This window comes from Arvicanthis niloticus, chromosome 21 (genome assembly GCF_011762505.2).
Source record: "Arvicanthis niloticus isolate mArvNil1 chromosome 21, mArvNil1.pat.X, whole genome shotgun sequence".
Classification (NCBI taxonomy): Eukaryota; Metazoa; Chordata; class Mammalia; order Rodentia; family Muridae; genus Arvicanthis; species Arvicanthis niloticus.
Window position 1 is genome coordinate 31,489,805 of NC_047678.1, and position 17,748 is coordinate 31,507,552.

At 44.5% G+C, this 17,748-nt stretch overlaps 1 protein-coding gene across 1 annotated transcript; it reads left to right on the forward strand.

Annotated features, from left to right (window-relative positions):
* The first annotated feature begins 263 nt into the window (after window positions 1–263).
* Window positions 264–17,414, forward strand: LOC117693520 (F-box/WD repeat-containing protein 15-like). Its single transcript, XM_034484224.1, has 10 exons — window positions 264–353; window positions 1,127–1,164; window positions 1,360–1,526; window positions 2,675–2,793; window positions 10,433–10,642; window positions 12,158–12,316; window positions 13,179–13,389; window positions 15,065–15,243; window positions 15,530–15,654; window positions 17,312–17,414. Exons 1-10 carry the CDS (start codon window positions 264–266, stop codon window positions 17,412–17,414), a joined length of 1,401 nt encoding a protein of 466 aa, XP_034340115.1.
* Window positions 17,415–17,748: the final 334 nt, after the last annotated feature.

The following is a 17,748-nucleotide window of genomic DNA, read 5'->3' on the forward strand; positions in this document are numbered from 1 at the left end:
GGATTATTGAGCTCATCTATGAGATGAATAACACTGTGGAGTGAATTTAGGTGTGAACACTCTTAGCTGAGTGTATCTGGCTCCGGTGAGTGTGTGTGTGTGTGTGTTGGTGTGAGGCTGAGAGTCTACACACCTGCAGCTTGCTGCAATCAAAGCCTGAAGAGCTGCGGGTGGCAGCTCTGTTAAATCTTCGGCCAAGCCTTTAAAATTGGAGCAAGCTGGGGAGGAGAAAGAAGAGTCAATGTGGACTTAGGCCCCTTAAGATGGAGTTCTATTTGCCTAGTGTGCCACTGCTGAAAATCTTCTCCTATCTGGACGCCTTCAGTTTGCTACAGGCTGCCCAAGTGAACAAGGTAAAAGCTCCTTGGCTGAACTCTCCATCTGGTGCATCATAAGACCCTGGGCCTTTCCCGCTCAGTCTTAGAGTCTTAGCTACCCCAGCATTGTACTCAGGCAGCCTGGCTTCCTTCCTTCCCTTCCTTCCCTTCCTTCCCTCCCTTCCCTTCCTTCTTGTCCTTCTCTTCCCTCCTTACACTTACCTCATTCAGACCTGTCTGCTCAGCTCTGACACATTAATGTCTCAGGAACTCAGCTGCTTCTCTTGACCAACAGGAGAGCCAACATACAGAAAAGCAAACAGATATATATTCTCATGGGTTAGCATGCATTATCCACTCTGAAGACCTCAACTACAGTTCAATGAGGCAGGAGTGGTGGCACATGCCTGTAATTGAAGCACTTGGGAGGTGGAAGCAAGATGGCAGGAGTTTGGGTCATACTCAATTACATGAATTTAGAACCAGCCCAGGCTACTTAGACACCCTATCTCAGAGCAGCAACAGTGACAACAACATTCTGCTAAATGAAAAGAACAAGCTGCCTTCAGGGGAAGTGCTGCTGATATGTGGCATCCTTGAGACTCCCTGTCAGACCTGTGGAGACCGGCCCTCCTTCCTCTGAGCCCTCCCAAGGTGACTTGTGTTTGCTGGGGTAGGTCTCTCCAGGCTGGCTGGGCCTGGGGAGCTAGGACTGTGCTTGATTAACCTGTGTAGGCCCAGCACAGACCAAATTGAGAGCAAGGGTAAGGGGGCTGTTGTTGATTTAAGGATTCTTTTCTCTCCCATAGGACTGGAATGCAATTGCAAGCAGTGACATCCTGTGGAAGTAAGGAGAGGGGAAGGGTGGGATGGGAAGAAGGCATGAGATGGGGCAGGAAGGGAAGAGGAGGCCTTCTGAGTCTGGACCTGGACCTCTGCTGTGTGAGGATGGTTAGTGAATAAAAGTTGTGCTCACTGTAACCGTGGCTCTAAGGTGAGGTGACTGGGGTCAGCCTGATGGGATTGTAACTGTGCATTGCAGGAAGCTCTGTGTGAAGAGATGGCTCTTCTGTGAGGACGTCACCCCGCAGCTCCTGGGCACAGAGACATGGAAGCAGTTCTTTCATTATAAAACATGGCAAGAACATGCCAAGTCCCGGGCAAAGCCAGAAGATTTCACTTACAAGGAAATTCATATGAAGACAACAGGTTTGCTAGAAGAGACACCCACTTGGTTTTTCCCATTCTCTGCAGTCCTACATTCTCACTCATTAAGAGGAAGGGACTTGTGGTTTAATGGGATGGGGCTGCCGTGCTAGGCTAGCCATAGAACCAATCTGTGATCTGCTGAGTGGTTGCTCAAAATCTTAAAACCAGCTCTATATATCGCTCCCTTGCCCTGAAGGCTTCATACCTTCCCTAGAGTACAGAGAGAATTTAATGGGGGAAATTACTAGATAGGCTTTAGTAGTTATCTTTTTTTTCTAAAAACTTCCTCAGAACAGCTTTCTGATGGAGAGATACTTTTAAATTTCTTTCACTTATTTTTAGCATGTGTATGTGATATGTGTACATGGCACAGTATGTGTTTGTGTGTGTGTGTGTGTGTGTGTGTGTGTGTGTAGACAACTTTGTGGAATTGGTTCTCCTGATGGGAAAAATCTTATCTTTTCTGTTTGCTTTCAAACTATATCACTGTGGGTAGCCTGGAACTTGATCTGTAGACTACACTAGCCTCAAACTCAAGATCTGCAGCATGCCTTCACTGGGACTGGGACATATTTATATCTGGCTGTTTTATTTGTTTTGTTTCTTTTTCTCTTTGTTTCTTTCTTTGCTTCTTTTTCCTTTGTTTTCTTCCTTCCTTCCTTCCTTCCTTCCTTCCTTCCTTCCTTCCTTCCTTCCTCTCTCCCTTTCTTTCTTTCTTTCTTTCTTTCTTTCTTTCTTTCTTTCTTTCTTTCTTTCTTTTTTCTTTCTTTCTGCCAAGACAGGATCTCATGTACCACAGGCTGACCTCAAATTCTTCATGTAGAAAACACCAATGACCTTAATTATTCTGCCTCCAAATGAGAACTGGGTTACTGTTTATAGGCCTCTAGGAACAGAACCAAGCACTCTGCCCACTGAGTTCCAGACCCAACCCCCAGTACCCATTTTGTATCTATAGAAGCACATTAAAGAGTAACTGTATCTGAACCAATGACCAACCTGCAGTGTGCTTGACTGTGTCTGCTTCATCCTTCCCACAACTTTTATACAAGCCTTCTACAAGGTAGAGGAAACTGAAACATACCTTTTTTGGTTTGAGTTGCCCCTCAACAGTCTGGTGTCTAAATATTGTTGGGGTTTCCTTGCAGGATTTCAGGAATTTGCATGTTATATCTCAGGGCGTGGCTTAACAAGAAACCGACAAGACAGATCAGTTGTCTGTATTGCAAATTCTGAGGCCCAGATTTCCGCCTGGGATATTCACGAGGTGAGTCTGGCCAATGAGTAGCAAAAGTTACCTGGATGTGAATTGTGATTTCTTCTTTTTGTTGTTGGTGATGATGAGACAGGATCTCCATGTATAGACCTGACTGTCCTAGAAGTCCCTATGTAGATCCACCTACCTTGGCTCCCCATGTGTCAAAAGGTTTACACCACACACCTGATTTCTCCCCCCCCCCTTTTTTTTAGATTTATGAGTGTTTTCTGTGCATATATGTATGTGTGATGCAAGTGTGTCTGCTGCCTGTGGAGGTCACAAGAGGGTGTCAAGTCCCTTAAAACTGTAGTTGTAGATGGCTGTAAGCTGTGGGCACTGGAGCTGTGGGCTGGACTCGGGTCCTCGGCTAAGCCATCTCTGCAGTGCCTGTCAGTGTTTCAAAGTTTTCATCATAGAGATTATTCACATACTAGGTTGGGTTTCCCCAGGTATTCCTTTTTAAGATATGTTTTGTTTTATTTTATATATGTATGTGCCTTGTTATTTTATGGTTGGTGCCAGATATATTTTTTATTTTATATGTGTGTGTGTGTGCCTGTGTTAGTTTGTGGTTGGTGCCTGCTGGCCAAGGCCAGAGACTGAGATGTTCTGTAGGCTTTGGGAACCCACCTAGGGTCTTCTGCAAGAACATTACTTGCTCTGAGCTGCTGAACCATCACTCTGGCCTCTTACTCCAGGGTTTGTTTGTTGTTGTATTTTTGGTTTGGAACAGGGTTTCACTGTGTGAGAGCCTTGGGGGACACTTGCTCTGTAGACTAGGCTGGCCTCAAACTCTGAGATCTGCCAACCTCTGCCTGCTGGGATCAAAAGTGTGTACCACATCCACCAGGCCATTTCAGGGTGGTGTTTCAAGGCTGCTGTGGATGGGATGGCTTCCCTGATCCTCTCTCACTGTGTCTATTGCTGTATAGGAAGGGCACTAATTTTTTTCCATGTTAAGTTCATAGCCTATCAATCTGCTGGAAGTTTATCAGTTCTAAGAGTGTTCCTGTGGTTTCTCGGGGTCTCTAAGTACAGGCTCATAGTGTCTGCCAATGAGGCAACTCTGGCTTCTCTTTCCTATTGGCATCCCTTTTGTTTGCTTCCCTTGTTTGATTATTCTAGCTAAAACAATACCATTTTGAGGGAGAGTAGAGAGTGTGGATATACTTGTCTTGTTCCTAATTTTGCTGGAAATGCTTTGAGGTTTTTTTTTTTTTTTTTTTTTTTTTTTTTGCTATTTGAGGGGATTCAGTAAAGAAACTGCTGACATGACTCTCCATGATAATGATTAAGGTTGTTTACTGTAGATATGAGAGAGCAGCCAGAGGCATCTAGAAGAGTCCAGAGCAGACAGAGAAAGAAGTAGATTATGTTGTGTTTTTTAAAAACCAGGATATGTTTTATGAGCAAAGTCTGGTGAGGTGGGAGGGTACCTTGGTGGGCCGACCTTGAGGCATCCCTTCCCCCTGAGGTAGCAAACATATGATGGGTATAGTATAGAATAGAGGTTATTTAAGGCATTGAGAAGGGAGGAGAGAAAGAGAGGAGGGGAGGGGGAGAGTGAAAAGGGAAAAGGGGGTTAAGGAGAGAAAAGAGTCAGACTGAAGGGGCAGAGAGAGCAAGGAGGGGACAAACAGCCCCTTTTATGGAAAGCCAGGCCTACCTGGCTGTTGCCTAGGCTGGAGCCTAGAAGGCATGCTGACATTCCTCCATTTTGGTTTAATTATTAAAAGGAGAAACTAGAAAGAGGTGGTGGTGAACCAGGGATAGGACCATCTTGATCTTTAGCTGTTTCCTGCTGACTTTGAGGTGTTGTGTCCCTGTGAAACCTAAGAAAACGAAGATGGGGATGTTGGTCCAGTCTTAGGAGAATTGGCTGTTTCTTTGCTATCTAGGATCTGTGGGACCATCTGTGGATAGGAAGAAGCAGGTGTAGTAGAAGCATCTGTGTCTGTGAGAGCAGGTGCTGGCACATCTGTTGTTTCTCTGGAGCTGTTCTGGATACAGATTTTGAGTAGATGCCTGGACATAGCAAGATGCTGAAATATGTATATATATTAGAGGTAGAGAATAAAGTTTAGTACTTTGGGGAGAATAATCTTCTTAGGTGTACATTTGAAACCTTTAGGTCTTGGTGGTTGGAGTGAGAGAAGTCCCAATCTCAGGGAACAAGAGAGAAATCCCATCCTCTGGAATAGGTAACAGGTAGAAACTTAGGCTATTGATTGGCAAGTGTACTTATCTAGATGGAGTCTGTTTGGTCTATGATACATGGATCTGAGTGGGTTTCCTGGAGCTTATAAGTTTACAAAAGAGATAAATCTCTTAACAGCATGAACACTATTTGAGATGCATTTAGGGAAGACAAAAACCTTTTGTGGAGCAGAAGGAGCAAGAAGGGCTTTTTCCTTCTATCTGGGAGATTGAATCTATATAAATTTAGCACGAAGATAAACCTTTTAAGGTTACATTTAAGAGACAATTAAAGAAACTTGAAATTTTGACCTTGTGAATATGATAGTTGATTATATAGATTAATATGAGAAACACCTTAAGTCTATAGTTAAGAGTGATAGAAAAAATGTATGGAGTCTTGGCAACAGCAGAGTCAGGGCAGCTGGTGACAGGTGAAGTAAGATGACTTGACAGGGTCACTGGAGAAGCTGTAAGTGGCAATTGTGAGTTTTTTCAGGGGGTACACATAGCCAGCAATCTTTAAAGTGCCCAGGTTGCATGACATTAAGGAGTTGGTAGGCCGAGGTCAGGGTCTTAAGCAAAAGGGGAAATGACAGGTTAGTGTTATTTTTGAGGGGGGATGTCAAGGAAGTAAGGACCTTGGAGGAGTGTAAGAGTGTACTGTGGTGGGTGAGACAGCTCGAGCTACTTTGTCAGCTCGGTTGTTTTCCTTGGAGACAATAGTTATCAATATGGTGGGACCTGCAGTGGACAATTCCATTGTGACTCTGGCAGAGGTAGTTTGGCCATTAGACCCAGAAGATGAGACACTTTTTCCTGTGGGGGAGGAACGTGGGAGAAATGACTCACTTGTCTTAGGCAATATGAGACATGTAACTCTCTGGGTGTCCTCTGTCCACAGTTTAGACCAAGCCCTGGCAGTGGGCAAGGCAATGGGTCGGAGTTTCTCAGTGGTTATCATATCACAATCCAGGCAGTCTTGTTGTCATCTGCCCGTATCACTCAGAGACCTTGGGAGTTGGGGGTTTGTTGGGAGCCGACTTTTAGCAGAAAGGGGCTAGATTATCTTTGCAGCCATCTGGAACCATATACCCTAATAAGAGATTTGGTTTTCAATAGCCTACAACAGCTGAAGCACACTCTGATATCCCACATATTTTGTGTTGCTGTTTACTGCCCCCAGCTGCAAGGTACATGTGGTAGCCATGCCTGCAAGGCATGCAGTTCACGTGCTGTCCACGAGCCATACATGCCTGTAAGGCACACGTGGTATCCAAGCCTACAAGGTGCCCAGTGCACGTGCTATCCACACTATAGACACCTGTAAGGCTTACGTCATATCAACGCCTGCAAGGCACGTGGCAAAAGCGTATAAATACCTCAGATTTCCCTTCAATAAGAGAGACTTGAGACTTATAGACTTGAGACTTGAGAGAAAGACTTAAGACAAAAGAGACTAGAGAAACGAGACTTGATCACACCCTGTCTTGTCTCCATTCTTCGTGTCCATTGCCCCTCTAGCCCCATTCTCTCTCTCTTGACCAGAGCACTTAGCAGCAAAGCGTTGAGGAAGAGCACGGGTCCCAACATTTTGGCCCCCAAGCCAGTCAAGGTTCACAACAGGGGTTCACTGTCAGAATTTGGTAGTCTCTGTCTATCCTAGTAAGCTTTAACATTAGAAAAGCATAGTAACATAGTTACCATAGTAACATTGAACATTACATTTAGCAGATTTCTGACAGGAATGAGAGCCAGTATCTGTTAAGTATATTGGAGTTAGACAATCTGTGTTTATTTGATCTAGGATGTATCTAGTAAGTAAAGAGAGTACATTGTAACATAGTACATAGTAACAGTAGCAAAAACAAGGCTAAAGATACCTTTTGGCAGATGGGAACTTGTTTCAGAAGTTCCTGAGGAACCATGGTTTTTATCTAACAGTCAGAAATCCCATAATCCAGCTTGATCTCATGTCTGGATATCTGGAGAGTCTTGAGAACTGACATTTACCACATACTATAGTTTGCCACACGTTTGTGTGTTTGTGCTTTCTTTTGCTGTGTTAAAAGGCCATGACCAAAACTAACTTGGAGGAATGAACTCAGAGGTGAGTTCATCAGAGGAGGCTCAGACAGAAACTGAAGCAGAGACCATGGAGGATTGGTCATTCTTTATGGCTCGCTCTCCATGGCTTGCTGAGTTAGCTTTCTTATACCACCCAGGACCACCAGCCTGGCAGTGGCACTGCCGATAGTGGGCTGAGTCCTTCCACACTGATGATTAATTAGAGAAATATCTACAGATGTGCTTAGAGGCAATCTGCTGGCATGGATGTGGGGGTGATGCCCTCCCTCAATTCACTACCTGTGGTAGTCAGGAGAGCTGGCCATGAGGGCATAAGGAGAGCTGGCCATGCCCTCTCATTGGCTGTGGCACTAGGAGAATGGGCCCCCACTCTTTGCCTGGGGAGCACAGTGGAGCTGTGCTCTCTTGGGGGGGGGTGTGGAACAATTGACACAGCTGTTCTCCACGTGATTCTTTCTCTGATAGTGTCTACCAGGGTTTGGGGAACCTCACCCCAGGAGCTAACAGAACAAGGTGTGGCTTGCTCTGAGCACAGTTCTCTTGAGACCTTCCTGGGCTGTGTGTCTTAGGAAAGGAAATCCAGCTAGAGCTGTGGCAGTGTTGCTTGATCTGGCACCAGCACACCTGTGTAGGTAGAGAATCTCTGTTTTCTATGGTGTTGTGAGTGCTAGGGGCCCATATGATGCCCTGGGAGAGGGATGGTGGGGACCCTAGTACCAGTGGGAAAGAACACAGGACTGGCCATGCCTGTGGTTCTTGAGGACATTGCTCATGGCTTGTCTCAGCGTTATGATACTAGATTCCCACTGTGCAGTCCCTGCTGCTTTATAAAGAGTATTTTTCTCTTGTGTACTCTGACTTGTGAGACAGCCAGCTCTGAGCCATTGTAGGAGAGAACTGTGTGACTGCTGGATACCTCAGTACATGTTTCTTCATTATCCTCCGTTCTCTCAAAGATTTTTTATTTTAAAAGGTAAAAGGGCAATGGTGGAACATGCCTTTAATCACAGCACTTGGGAGGCAGAGGCAAGTGGATTTCTGAGTTCAAGGTCAGCCTGGTCTACAGAGTGAGTTCCAGGATAGCCGGGCTATACAGAGAAATCCTATCTCAACCCTCCCCTGCCCCCCAAAAAAGACAGAAAGAAGATAAAGGAGTCTAATGGAGTGAACATTAATCCATTCTTAAGGTTGGTTGGTTCTGTCTGTCTGAGAGAAGGTCTCAACCTGTAGTCTTAGCTGGCCTGCAACTATGTAGACCAGGCTAGCCTCCAACTCAGATCTGCCTGCCTCTGTCTCCTGAGTGCTGGGACTAAAGGGGTAGCCCAACACACCCAGCAAAGGGGTTTTTATCTTGTTAGACATGATCTCAATGTTTATAAACATCGTCTCCTACAGCAAACTGAAGATGGAACATAATGAACAGGATGATCTTGGGGTTGGAGGTTTTGAGGGTTTTGTTGGTTTTTATTTGGGGGGGGGGGGTTAGGAGGAGCCTGTTTAGGACAATATCAGGCTGTCCTAGAGTTCACTGTGCAGTCCAGGCTGGCCTCGGACTCATGGGGACCCTCCGACCTCTGCCTCCTAAGTGCTAGGCAGGATCCAGTAGTGCATCATCATTGTACCTGTCAGAGGGAGCACGGAGTGGAGCTGGACCTCAACCTTGTGAGACTGAGTCATGTGTTCCATAGTGACAAGGACTTCACCAGGTGGCCTTTCAAAGGAGGCAAGATTGACTCAAAGGGGAGATTACGTTTAGAGGGAAGGAGAGGTAATAATTTTCATGCAAATGGAGCTAGGGCTTAGAAATGGCTATATTGATTGATGCCTCTAATATTTTACTAAATTTAATTATGCTTTTGGCTTTTTGTTATTGATGCTGCTGCTGGTGGTGTGTGTGTGTGTGTGTGTGTGTGTGTGTGTGTGTGTGTGTATGAGTGTGTATGAGTGTGTATGAGTGTGTATGAGTGTGTATGAGTGTGTGTGACTGTGTGTGAGTGTGTGTGAGTGTGTGTGAGTGTGAGTGTGTGTGAGTGTGTGTGAGTGCGTGTGAGAATGTGTGAGAGTGTGTGAGAGTGTGTGATTTTTTTTTAAAGAAAAACTTATTTATTTTATTTGCTGTATCTGCATGTATACCTGCATGCCCAAAGATGGCATCAGATCCCATTACAGATGGTTTTGAGTCACCACGTGGTTGCTGGGAGTGGAATTCAGGACCTCTGGAGGAATAGTTGGTTCTCTTAACCACTGAGCCATCTTTCTAGGCCCTTAATTTTTTTTTTCTTTAAGCTAAAGAAAAGTCTGGAAAAGAACCTGCTTTTCTCATTTGCAGTGTAGAAGAATTGATGATACAATAACCAGTTTTGGAATTGATTCATTGTAGATAGGTTTGTTTCATGTGTTATAAAACATAATACTGCCTGGGCCTTCAACTCCAACACTCAAGAGGCAGAGGCCAGTGAGTTTGAAGCCAGCCTGATTTACATAGTGAGTTCTAGGAAAGCCAGGGGTATAGAGTGACCCTGTCTCTGAAACAACAACAACAACAACAAACAACAACAACAAATCTAGCCCCACCAGAAGTGACAATAGGCACCTGCTCCCTGCTTGCACTGTTAGTGAAGGTGAAATGGCGTTGAGCACAGGGCTGCTGATTGTTCTTCATACATGTTTGTGGGAGTTAGGTCCCCCTTCCATGTGGTTCCTGAGGATTGAAGCCCTGTCATCAGGTTTAGTGGCAGGTGCCCTTCCCTGGTGAGCCATGTGACAGCCATGTTCTTTCTGGTCTGAATAGTGAATGTGTGCTTTTGTCTGATCACAATGTATGTGTCCTGTTTCCTGTCGACTCCTGCCATAATAATCCAGATGTTTGTTTTCCTTCTTTGTATTTCTTTATATTTCTATGTACATAGGTATTTCTGCCTGCATGTATGTCCCTGTGAGGGTGTCATGTCCCCAGGAACTGGAGTTACAGACAGTTATAAGCTGTCACATGTGTGCTGGGAATTGAACCCAGGTCCTTTGGTTAAGAACAGCTGGTGGTCTTAAATGCTGAGCCAGCTCTCCAGCTCTGTGTTTCTTTTTCTTTTTTTTTGAGATAGTCTTGTAATGTAGTTCCAAGTTGCCTGCAACTTAACATTGCAGAGCAGACTGGCCTCAAGCTTCTAGTGACCTTTATGCCTCTGCCTTGCTTGACTGGGATTCTAGGCATGTGCTCCCATGTCCATTGAGGGATGCTTAGAACTTCCATGCTCTTTTCTTGTAAGTAAGAAGGGGTTCCAGTGTGGAGGAGGCTTCCACATTAAGCTGGTGGGTGAAAGCAGCTGAACTAGAGGTGCTCAGACATGATGATGCTCTTGTTCCCCAGGGTGTGATGATTTCGGAAATGTCAAAATATGGCATCTACATCAAGATGTTGACGACCCTCCCTGAGATGCAGGTTGTGGTCACTGTAGATATTCAACAAACTATCAAACTGTGGGACTGTCACAAGGGTCAACCTCTGGCAACTTACAGGCTGTCACTTTCCTGTGTATCACTGGAAGCTGTCTTTACAAAGGATGGCCCGATTGTCTTGGTAAGTGACCCCAAAATCTAGAATAGGCACATAGAACAAAACACTGGTCAATTTGAGGTCCCATTACTGTCAAATCTTAACTTGCCATCTTGGAGTCTCTGCAAACCCTGAGAGTCAATCACAGTATACAGAAAACATGGCCATCCCTTAGCCTACTTCATGTCCATTTTTTTTAAAGCCATTCTCTTAAAAATATCATTTTAAAATTCTTTCCTGGCATCTGGGGAGAGATGGTTCAGTGGGTAGCAGTGTTTTCTGTGCAAGCATGAAGACCGGAGTTCAAATCCCTGACACTCACATAAAAAGTGAGCTGTGGCTAAAGGTGCCTGTAACCCCCGTAGTGTAGGGGATGGAAACACAAGGGTCACTGGGACTAGACGGCTGCTAGCCAAGCCAGCCTAAGTCCAGGCTCAATAAGAGACTCTCAGGAAATCAGGAGAAGAGGATAACAAGATACCTGGCATTCTTCTTTGGTTTCCATAATCTACATACGCACACATAAATATACATATAACACTCACACACGTACACACACAACCTTTTCAAGTGGGTTTACATCTTCTTGCCTTTGAAATGTCTATTATTGCTGAATCCATGAATTTGGGTAGAGACAATAGAGAGAAAATGTGAATGATTTTGAGAACAAAGGATAACATTCATGTCCCAGTGAGTCCTAGGGAGGAGGGTTTTAGGGCTTGGAAAATTTTTACACATACCCTACTTCATGTGATTGAGACAGAATCTCATGATGTAGTCCTGGCTGGCCTAGAACTCACTGTGTAGACTAGGGTGGTCTAACTCTCTGAGTTCAAACTGTCTCTGTCTTCTGAGTGTTGGCATTAAAGGTAATATGCTACTTTGCCCTACAAAAGTTTCTTTAAAAAATGCTGCAGGACATGGTGCATGCTATAGAAGCAGGTGAATTTCTAGAGTTTGAGGCCAGTCTGGTGAACAGAGTGAGGCCAGGATAGCCAGGGCTACACAGAGAAATCCTAAAATCCTGTCTCAAAAAAACCCAAAAGGAAAAGAATTATTTTGCGTGTGAATATTTTGCCTGCATGTGTGTCTATGTATCGCGTGCATGCTTGAAGGTCAGAAAAAGCCATTGGAGGCCTAGGGTTGATATCTCTCTCTCTGTCTCTCTCTCTGTCTCTCTCTCTGTCTCTCTCTCTGTCTCTCTCTCTATCTCTCTCTCTGTCTCTCTCTCTGTCTCTCTCTCTGTCTCTCTCTCTGTCTCTCTCTCTCTCTCTCTCTGTCTCTCTCTCTGTCTCTCTCTCTCTCTCTCTCTCTCTGTCTCTCTCTCTCTCCACAATTACCCACTGAGTCATCCCCCCCCCAGGTCTAGAGAGTCTTATTCCATGATCATCCCAGATGCTCTGTGACATAGGCTGCTCAGAACTTTAGATCTCTTGTTACTGAACTTGAAGACATAGTGGTGTATCTTAGAGCAGATAACACTGCCCCCTCCATGCTTAACCTTTTCCCACTGACTGGGTGCCGGTGCTCTGATTTCAGGCAGGTGATTCTGAGGGTAATCTCTACATCTTTAGGATTCCCGACTTACACCTCATTTCCAAAGCCCATGCATTTCAATCCAGGATTGAAGAACTCTACTGCTCTCCTCAGAAGAAATGGGTCTTTCTGACTAAGGAACACGAACATGTCTTGCCAAGGGTAGGTCTGTTCTAGCAATTCCAGGGTGAAGGTGGGAGATGGTGGGAAGGAACAGTCCCCAGGGAGGTTCAGGCAGATCACTCCTGCCCTCCTAGGCCCTATCATAAGGAAAGCCATTTCTATAGTTGGAAACAATATTGTGCTTGGAAGCAGTCACGTGACCGACCACAATGGCAAATGTCTATTTGTGAAATGTCCTTGAAATGTGGCTCAGCCAAAGGACAAAGGCAGGTGACATAACAGCCCCAGAAACCTTTGCTGGTCCTGATCTGGAAGCAATTTTCTATCACTGGCTGACACGCCTACCCACCCCATGACACATTTCACATAAGTGCTACCATACTCAGTGCTTTATATACTGCCTTCTCTCTTAACTGACAGCTCTCTGGTGCTTGGTTCTTAGGTATTATGAGAGAGATGGTCCGCCCACAGGCCAAGTACTTCTCAGGGCCCAAGCATATTCATTTGGTTTTATACATCAACATACTTTCAAAGCAACCTGGGTTACAGAAGACAGTCTCAATGCCTCATTTAAAAAAAAAAAAAATCCAGAACAGCCCTGGAGTAGTTCTCTGCACAGCGAAAATGTACTTAACCAATCTCTGCCTGATGAGTCCATTACAGTAGGGTGACCGAGGCGCCCTTTGACCTGGGACAGGGACTCCATTCTGTCTCTGAATGTGATGGGAGGGGCGGGAAGATGGTGAGTTATTTCGACTCTGAATGAGAGCAATGACTGTTCCACCCTGTGCTGGGTGAAGAACAGATGTAGCCACTCCTGGTTTTCTTTGAAAGCTCCTTGTCTGCACTGCACATGTGCCAGGCTACAGAGGTGTGACTCTTCATTGATTGTACTCTGCAGGTGTATTTCCTGGACAGCTTAATGAGGACATTGGAATTCCCTGCCCCTCTATCTACCATTCTCTCCTTCTCATTATGCCAAGGAGCCTGCTGGACCCCAAGAAGGGAAGACAGGATAACCCTGATGTCCAGAAGAACATTCCAAAATCTCACAAAATTTGCCACATTTGATATGAAGCTGGAAGAGATTGGGAACCAACTAACTGTTAAAGGTAAACCTTGGAGAATTCTCACGCCAAACATGCTAGTGCATGCCCAAAATCATGAGACTGGGTCAGGATGCGTCATAGAGGATGCTGTCTCACAAACAAAAAAGATGGAGCTGACAAGATGGTTTAGCATGTGCACATGCATACATACACCCACGCAGACCTGTACACACACACACACACACACACACACACTGATAAAGTTAAAAAATAATAAAAATGAAAGGCCAAGCATTGTAATGCACACCTTTAATCCCAGCATTTAGGAGGAGAGACAGGCAGATTTATCTGGGTTCTATGGCAGCCTGATCTAAACAGTGAGTACAAGGTTAGCCAGGGATACATAGTGAGACAGTAGAACCCAGTCCCTAATACAGAACGGAAATGGAAACATGTCTGCCCAAGAAAATCATAGCTCACGAGTGTAGTGACCATCAAACAGGCACAAGTTCACTTCTGTCCAAGGAGCCTGCTGCTCCCTTTACTAAAACAAGCATCATCACAAGGTAATCCACAATCCCAGCAGAGTCCAGTGGATCTCCAAGTTTGAGGCCAGCCTGGTCTACAGAGCAAGTTCCAGGTTAGCCATGGCTACACAAAGAAACCCTGTCTTGAATGAAAAAAAAAAAAAAAAAAAAAGACAAGCATTATTTATAGATTATGATGAGCTCTTGTGGGAGACATAGGATTTTTTTTGTTTGTTTGTTTTTTTGGTTTTTTGGTTTTTCGAGACAGGGTTTCTCTGTGTAGCCCTGGCTACCCTGGAACTCACTCTGTAGATCAGGCTGGCCTCAAACTCAGAAATCTGCTTGCCTCTGCCTCCCAAGTGCTGGGATTAAAGGTGTGCACCACCACTGCCCGGACAGGATTTCTTTTCAAATTGTCTTTATATTATTAGGTATTCATGCTACAAGCACATTTATTGAGGTCAGGGGACAACTTGAGGGATTTGGTTTCTCTCCTCCATCATGTGGTACTCCAGGAATTGAACTAGGTTGTCAGGCTTGGTATTTAAGTGTCTCTGTCCTTTAAGCCAGTGCTTCTCAACCTTCCTAATGCTTCCGATTGAACTTTCACACAGTTCTCATGTGGCACTGAGGGTCACCCCAGCCACTAAGTTACTGTCATTGATACTTCATAACAGTAATTTTGCTACTGTTATGGACTGTGATTTAAGTATTTTTGAAGATAGAAGTTTGCAATTTTGCCACCCAAAAATACAGTTCGTTATTGCTTGTCATTTGGGGTTTTTTGTTTTTGAGAAAGACAAAAACTGTCCTTCCCTGTACAGTTGTCTTTTTCTGCCCTTTAGTGGCCAAGGACATGGACTTGAAAGACCAGTGGATGGTTTTCATTATCTCTATCCGATTAGCACGCCATGGAAGTAGGGATATGATTTTCAGTAAGCGTTTATGGCTTTGCTCTTACCTTTTTTAAAAAACGTATTTATTTATTTATTTATTTATTTATTTATTTAACGTGAATACACTGTCGCTGTATTCAGACACACCAGAAGAGGGCATCAGATCCCATTACAGATGGTTGCGAGCCATCATGTGGTTACTGGGGATTGAACTCAGGATCTCTGGAAGAGCAGTCAGTGGTCTTAACTGCTGAAGATTTTGCTCTTAATTAAATGATTGAAAAATTGTCTATATTTTGTGTTTGTTTGGAACAGAACATTTGGTAGCAAGTTTCGAGTTCCCAGGTTATGAAGAGATCCCGCAATGGATCGGAGTCAGTGACAAGAACGTGATTGTCTGTTCAACTATGTACTCTCTCTTGGTCTTTAGCATGGACGGCTACATTCTGCAGAGATTTCAGTACTACCCAGAAGAGATCTTGAGACTATCGGCGGTACGTTTGGAATATTTCCCCTCCAGTGGGTTTTAACAAAAATAGATTTACATTTTTGAAACTTCATACAGTTGGGGTGTGTTTGTGCATTGGCACGAGCGTGAGCACTTGCAGAGCCCAGAGGCCGACTTCCTGGAGTTAGTCTCTCTCTTTCCACCTTTACATGGTCAGAGCACCAGGCTTGCTCAGCAAGTGCCTTTACCTGATGGACCATCTCCTAGCCCCTTTCCTTGTCTTTTGACCTGACATTGACTGCAGCCTACTCACATTTGGGTGTTCTTTGAAGGACCCAGTTTATGTCATTGTCACCTTTATTGATGGCTCTTTGGATGTGTACGCATGGGAGGAGAGAAGCCTGCTGCTCAGGAGGTGTTATCGGCTACCAAATAGGAGATGTGGGAAACAGCCATGGTAAGCTCGGCCTTTTAACTTAAACTGGACATTAATTTTAAAACATTTCTGGGGCTGGAGAGATGGCTCAGCAGTTAAGAGCACTGGCTGCTCTTCCAGAGGACCTGGGTTCAATCTCCAGCATCCACATGGCAGCTCACAACTGTCTATAACTCCAGTTCCAGGAGATCTGACTGACACCGTCACACCAATGCTTTTAAAGTTCATTTAAACTTAAATTTTAAAGTTTAAATATGTATCTATGTAAAATGCATTTTTAAAAGAGAAATGAACTTTCTATAAAGAGATATGACTATATTTATGACCTCCATCATCATACAGGTCAGACATGGTGCTGTGTGTGTGTAATATTTAAGTAGAGGCAGGAGGATCCAGAAGTTCAAGGTCACCTTCTGCTGTTTAGGAAATTTGGCAGCCAGATGGGTTAATTGCAAAACCATCACAAACAAAAGTAGGAATTGGCTAAGCATAACACACACCTTTAATGCCAACACTCTGGAGGCAGAGTCAAGTGGCTCTCTTGTCAGTTTGAGGCCAGCCTGGTCTACATAGTGAGTCTCAGGACAGCCAGGGCTCTAGAGAGAGATTATGTATTAGGAATGAAGGGAGGGAAGGAGGGAAAAGAACGAATTGCTAGTTCTTGGGATCCAGTTATTATGTCAGCAGTCTCAGGCCCACAGTAGAAGTAGGGGGACTGCATCCTTGTGTCTTGTCTTCAGTGGCAGGATGGGTTCTCCTGAGTGTGGGCCCCACTTGGGTTGCTTCATCAGTGAGCTGTCACTATTTCCATTTGGCTAATTTTCCTTTGAGTTGTACTTGCCTTCATCCAAGTTACCTTCAGTGATTGTGGTGTGGTGGTACAGGCCCCAAACCCTGCACCCAGGCTGCTGAAGCAAGTGTTGATTGCCATTTAGCAGGACACCCTGACCCTGTCTCCCCCACCAAAAAAAAGAGTCCCCACCCCCCTTATAGTATATCTCTGTGTAGCCTCTGCTGTCTTGGAATCAGGCTGACCTTGAACTCAGAGATCCACCTGTTTCTGCCTGGGACTGAAGTTGTTCACCCAGAGTCCCCTTTCAAGAAGGGCCAACAGCACATGACAGTTTACCAGTATAATTTATATTACATGTATGGCTTATAGATATGTCTCCCTTTGAACATAGTGGCACACAGCTATAATCCCAGCATGCAGGAAACTAAGGCAGAAGAATTACCTCAAGTTAGAGGCTAGCCTATGCTACATTCAAATTCATTGCAAATCTGGGCTATACACAATGAAAACTTATTTCAATTTTTTCCTCACACTCTGTGGGGTTTCTCATCCTTCTCTTGATTGATGTTTTATTGTTGGTTGGTTGGTTTTGGTGTTTTGTTTGTTTCCTCCACTAAGCTGTGGAGAGACTTTTTAGTTTGATTTTGTCCCATTGGCCAATTCCTGCTTGGCTTGCTGGTACTGGAGAGTTCCTAGCCACGAACACTTAGGCACATACACACTCAGGTACACACACAGGAGTGCATGCATATACATACACACACGACACATAAGTATTAAAAACGTTTTAAACAAATTCAGGACTGTGATGAAACCACAGTCTAATTATCAGTTGATAAGCTTCACTCCCATTTGAGTACTGACATCTTGTTTTTCCTTTGGCAGTGCTTATAACAAAACATTATGTGATGATGTGAGCATAATTCAATTGATGAATAATGGTCCCACCTACTATCTGATGGCATATACCTTGAACATATGTTCTTGAAAACTGAGTAGGTTATGTGTCCTCTTCCTCAATGATAATAAAAGTCTATTTGCAAGCCCAGGCTGGTGATTTCAGTGTTGCTAAGAAGTGAAGAGGCCAAATGTGGCGGTGCACACCTTCAACCCAGATACTGGGGAGGTGACCCGACCTGCAGGTCCTAGGTTATTCATGAGGGACGAAGAGGATTACAATCCTGGAAGAACGGGCGAGAGAGAGAATGGACTCAAGGAAGCAAATGCTTGTCAAGAGTCATATATTTGGGCACAAAGTGCTTATTTATAATACATTTTGCAAAGGGAGGGGTAAGAGGGATCCAGGTGATGGGAAAGTACAG

Excerpts from the sequence above, each read along its gene's own strand:
- LOC117693520 (XM_034484224.1), top strand. The coding sequence starts at position 264 with ATGGAGTTCTATTTGCCTAGTGTGCCACTGCTGAAAATCTTCTCCTAT. Across the intron at positions 354-1,126 it reads AGGCTGCCCAAGTGAACAAG|GACTGGAATGCAATTGCAAG; the intron begins GTAAAAGCTCCT and ends TCTCTCCCATAG. Across the intron at positions 1,527-2,674 it reads AATTCATATGAAGACAACAG|GATTTCAGGAATTTGCATGT; the intron begins GTTTGCTAGAAG and ends GTTTCCTTGCAG.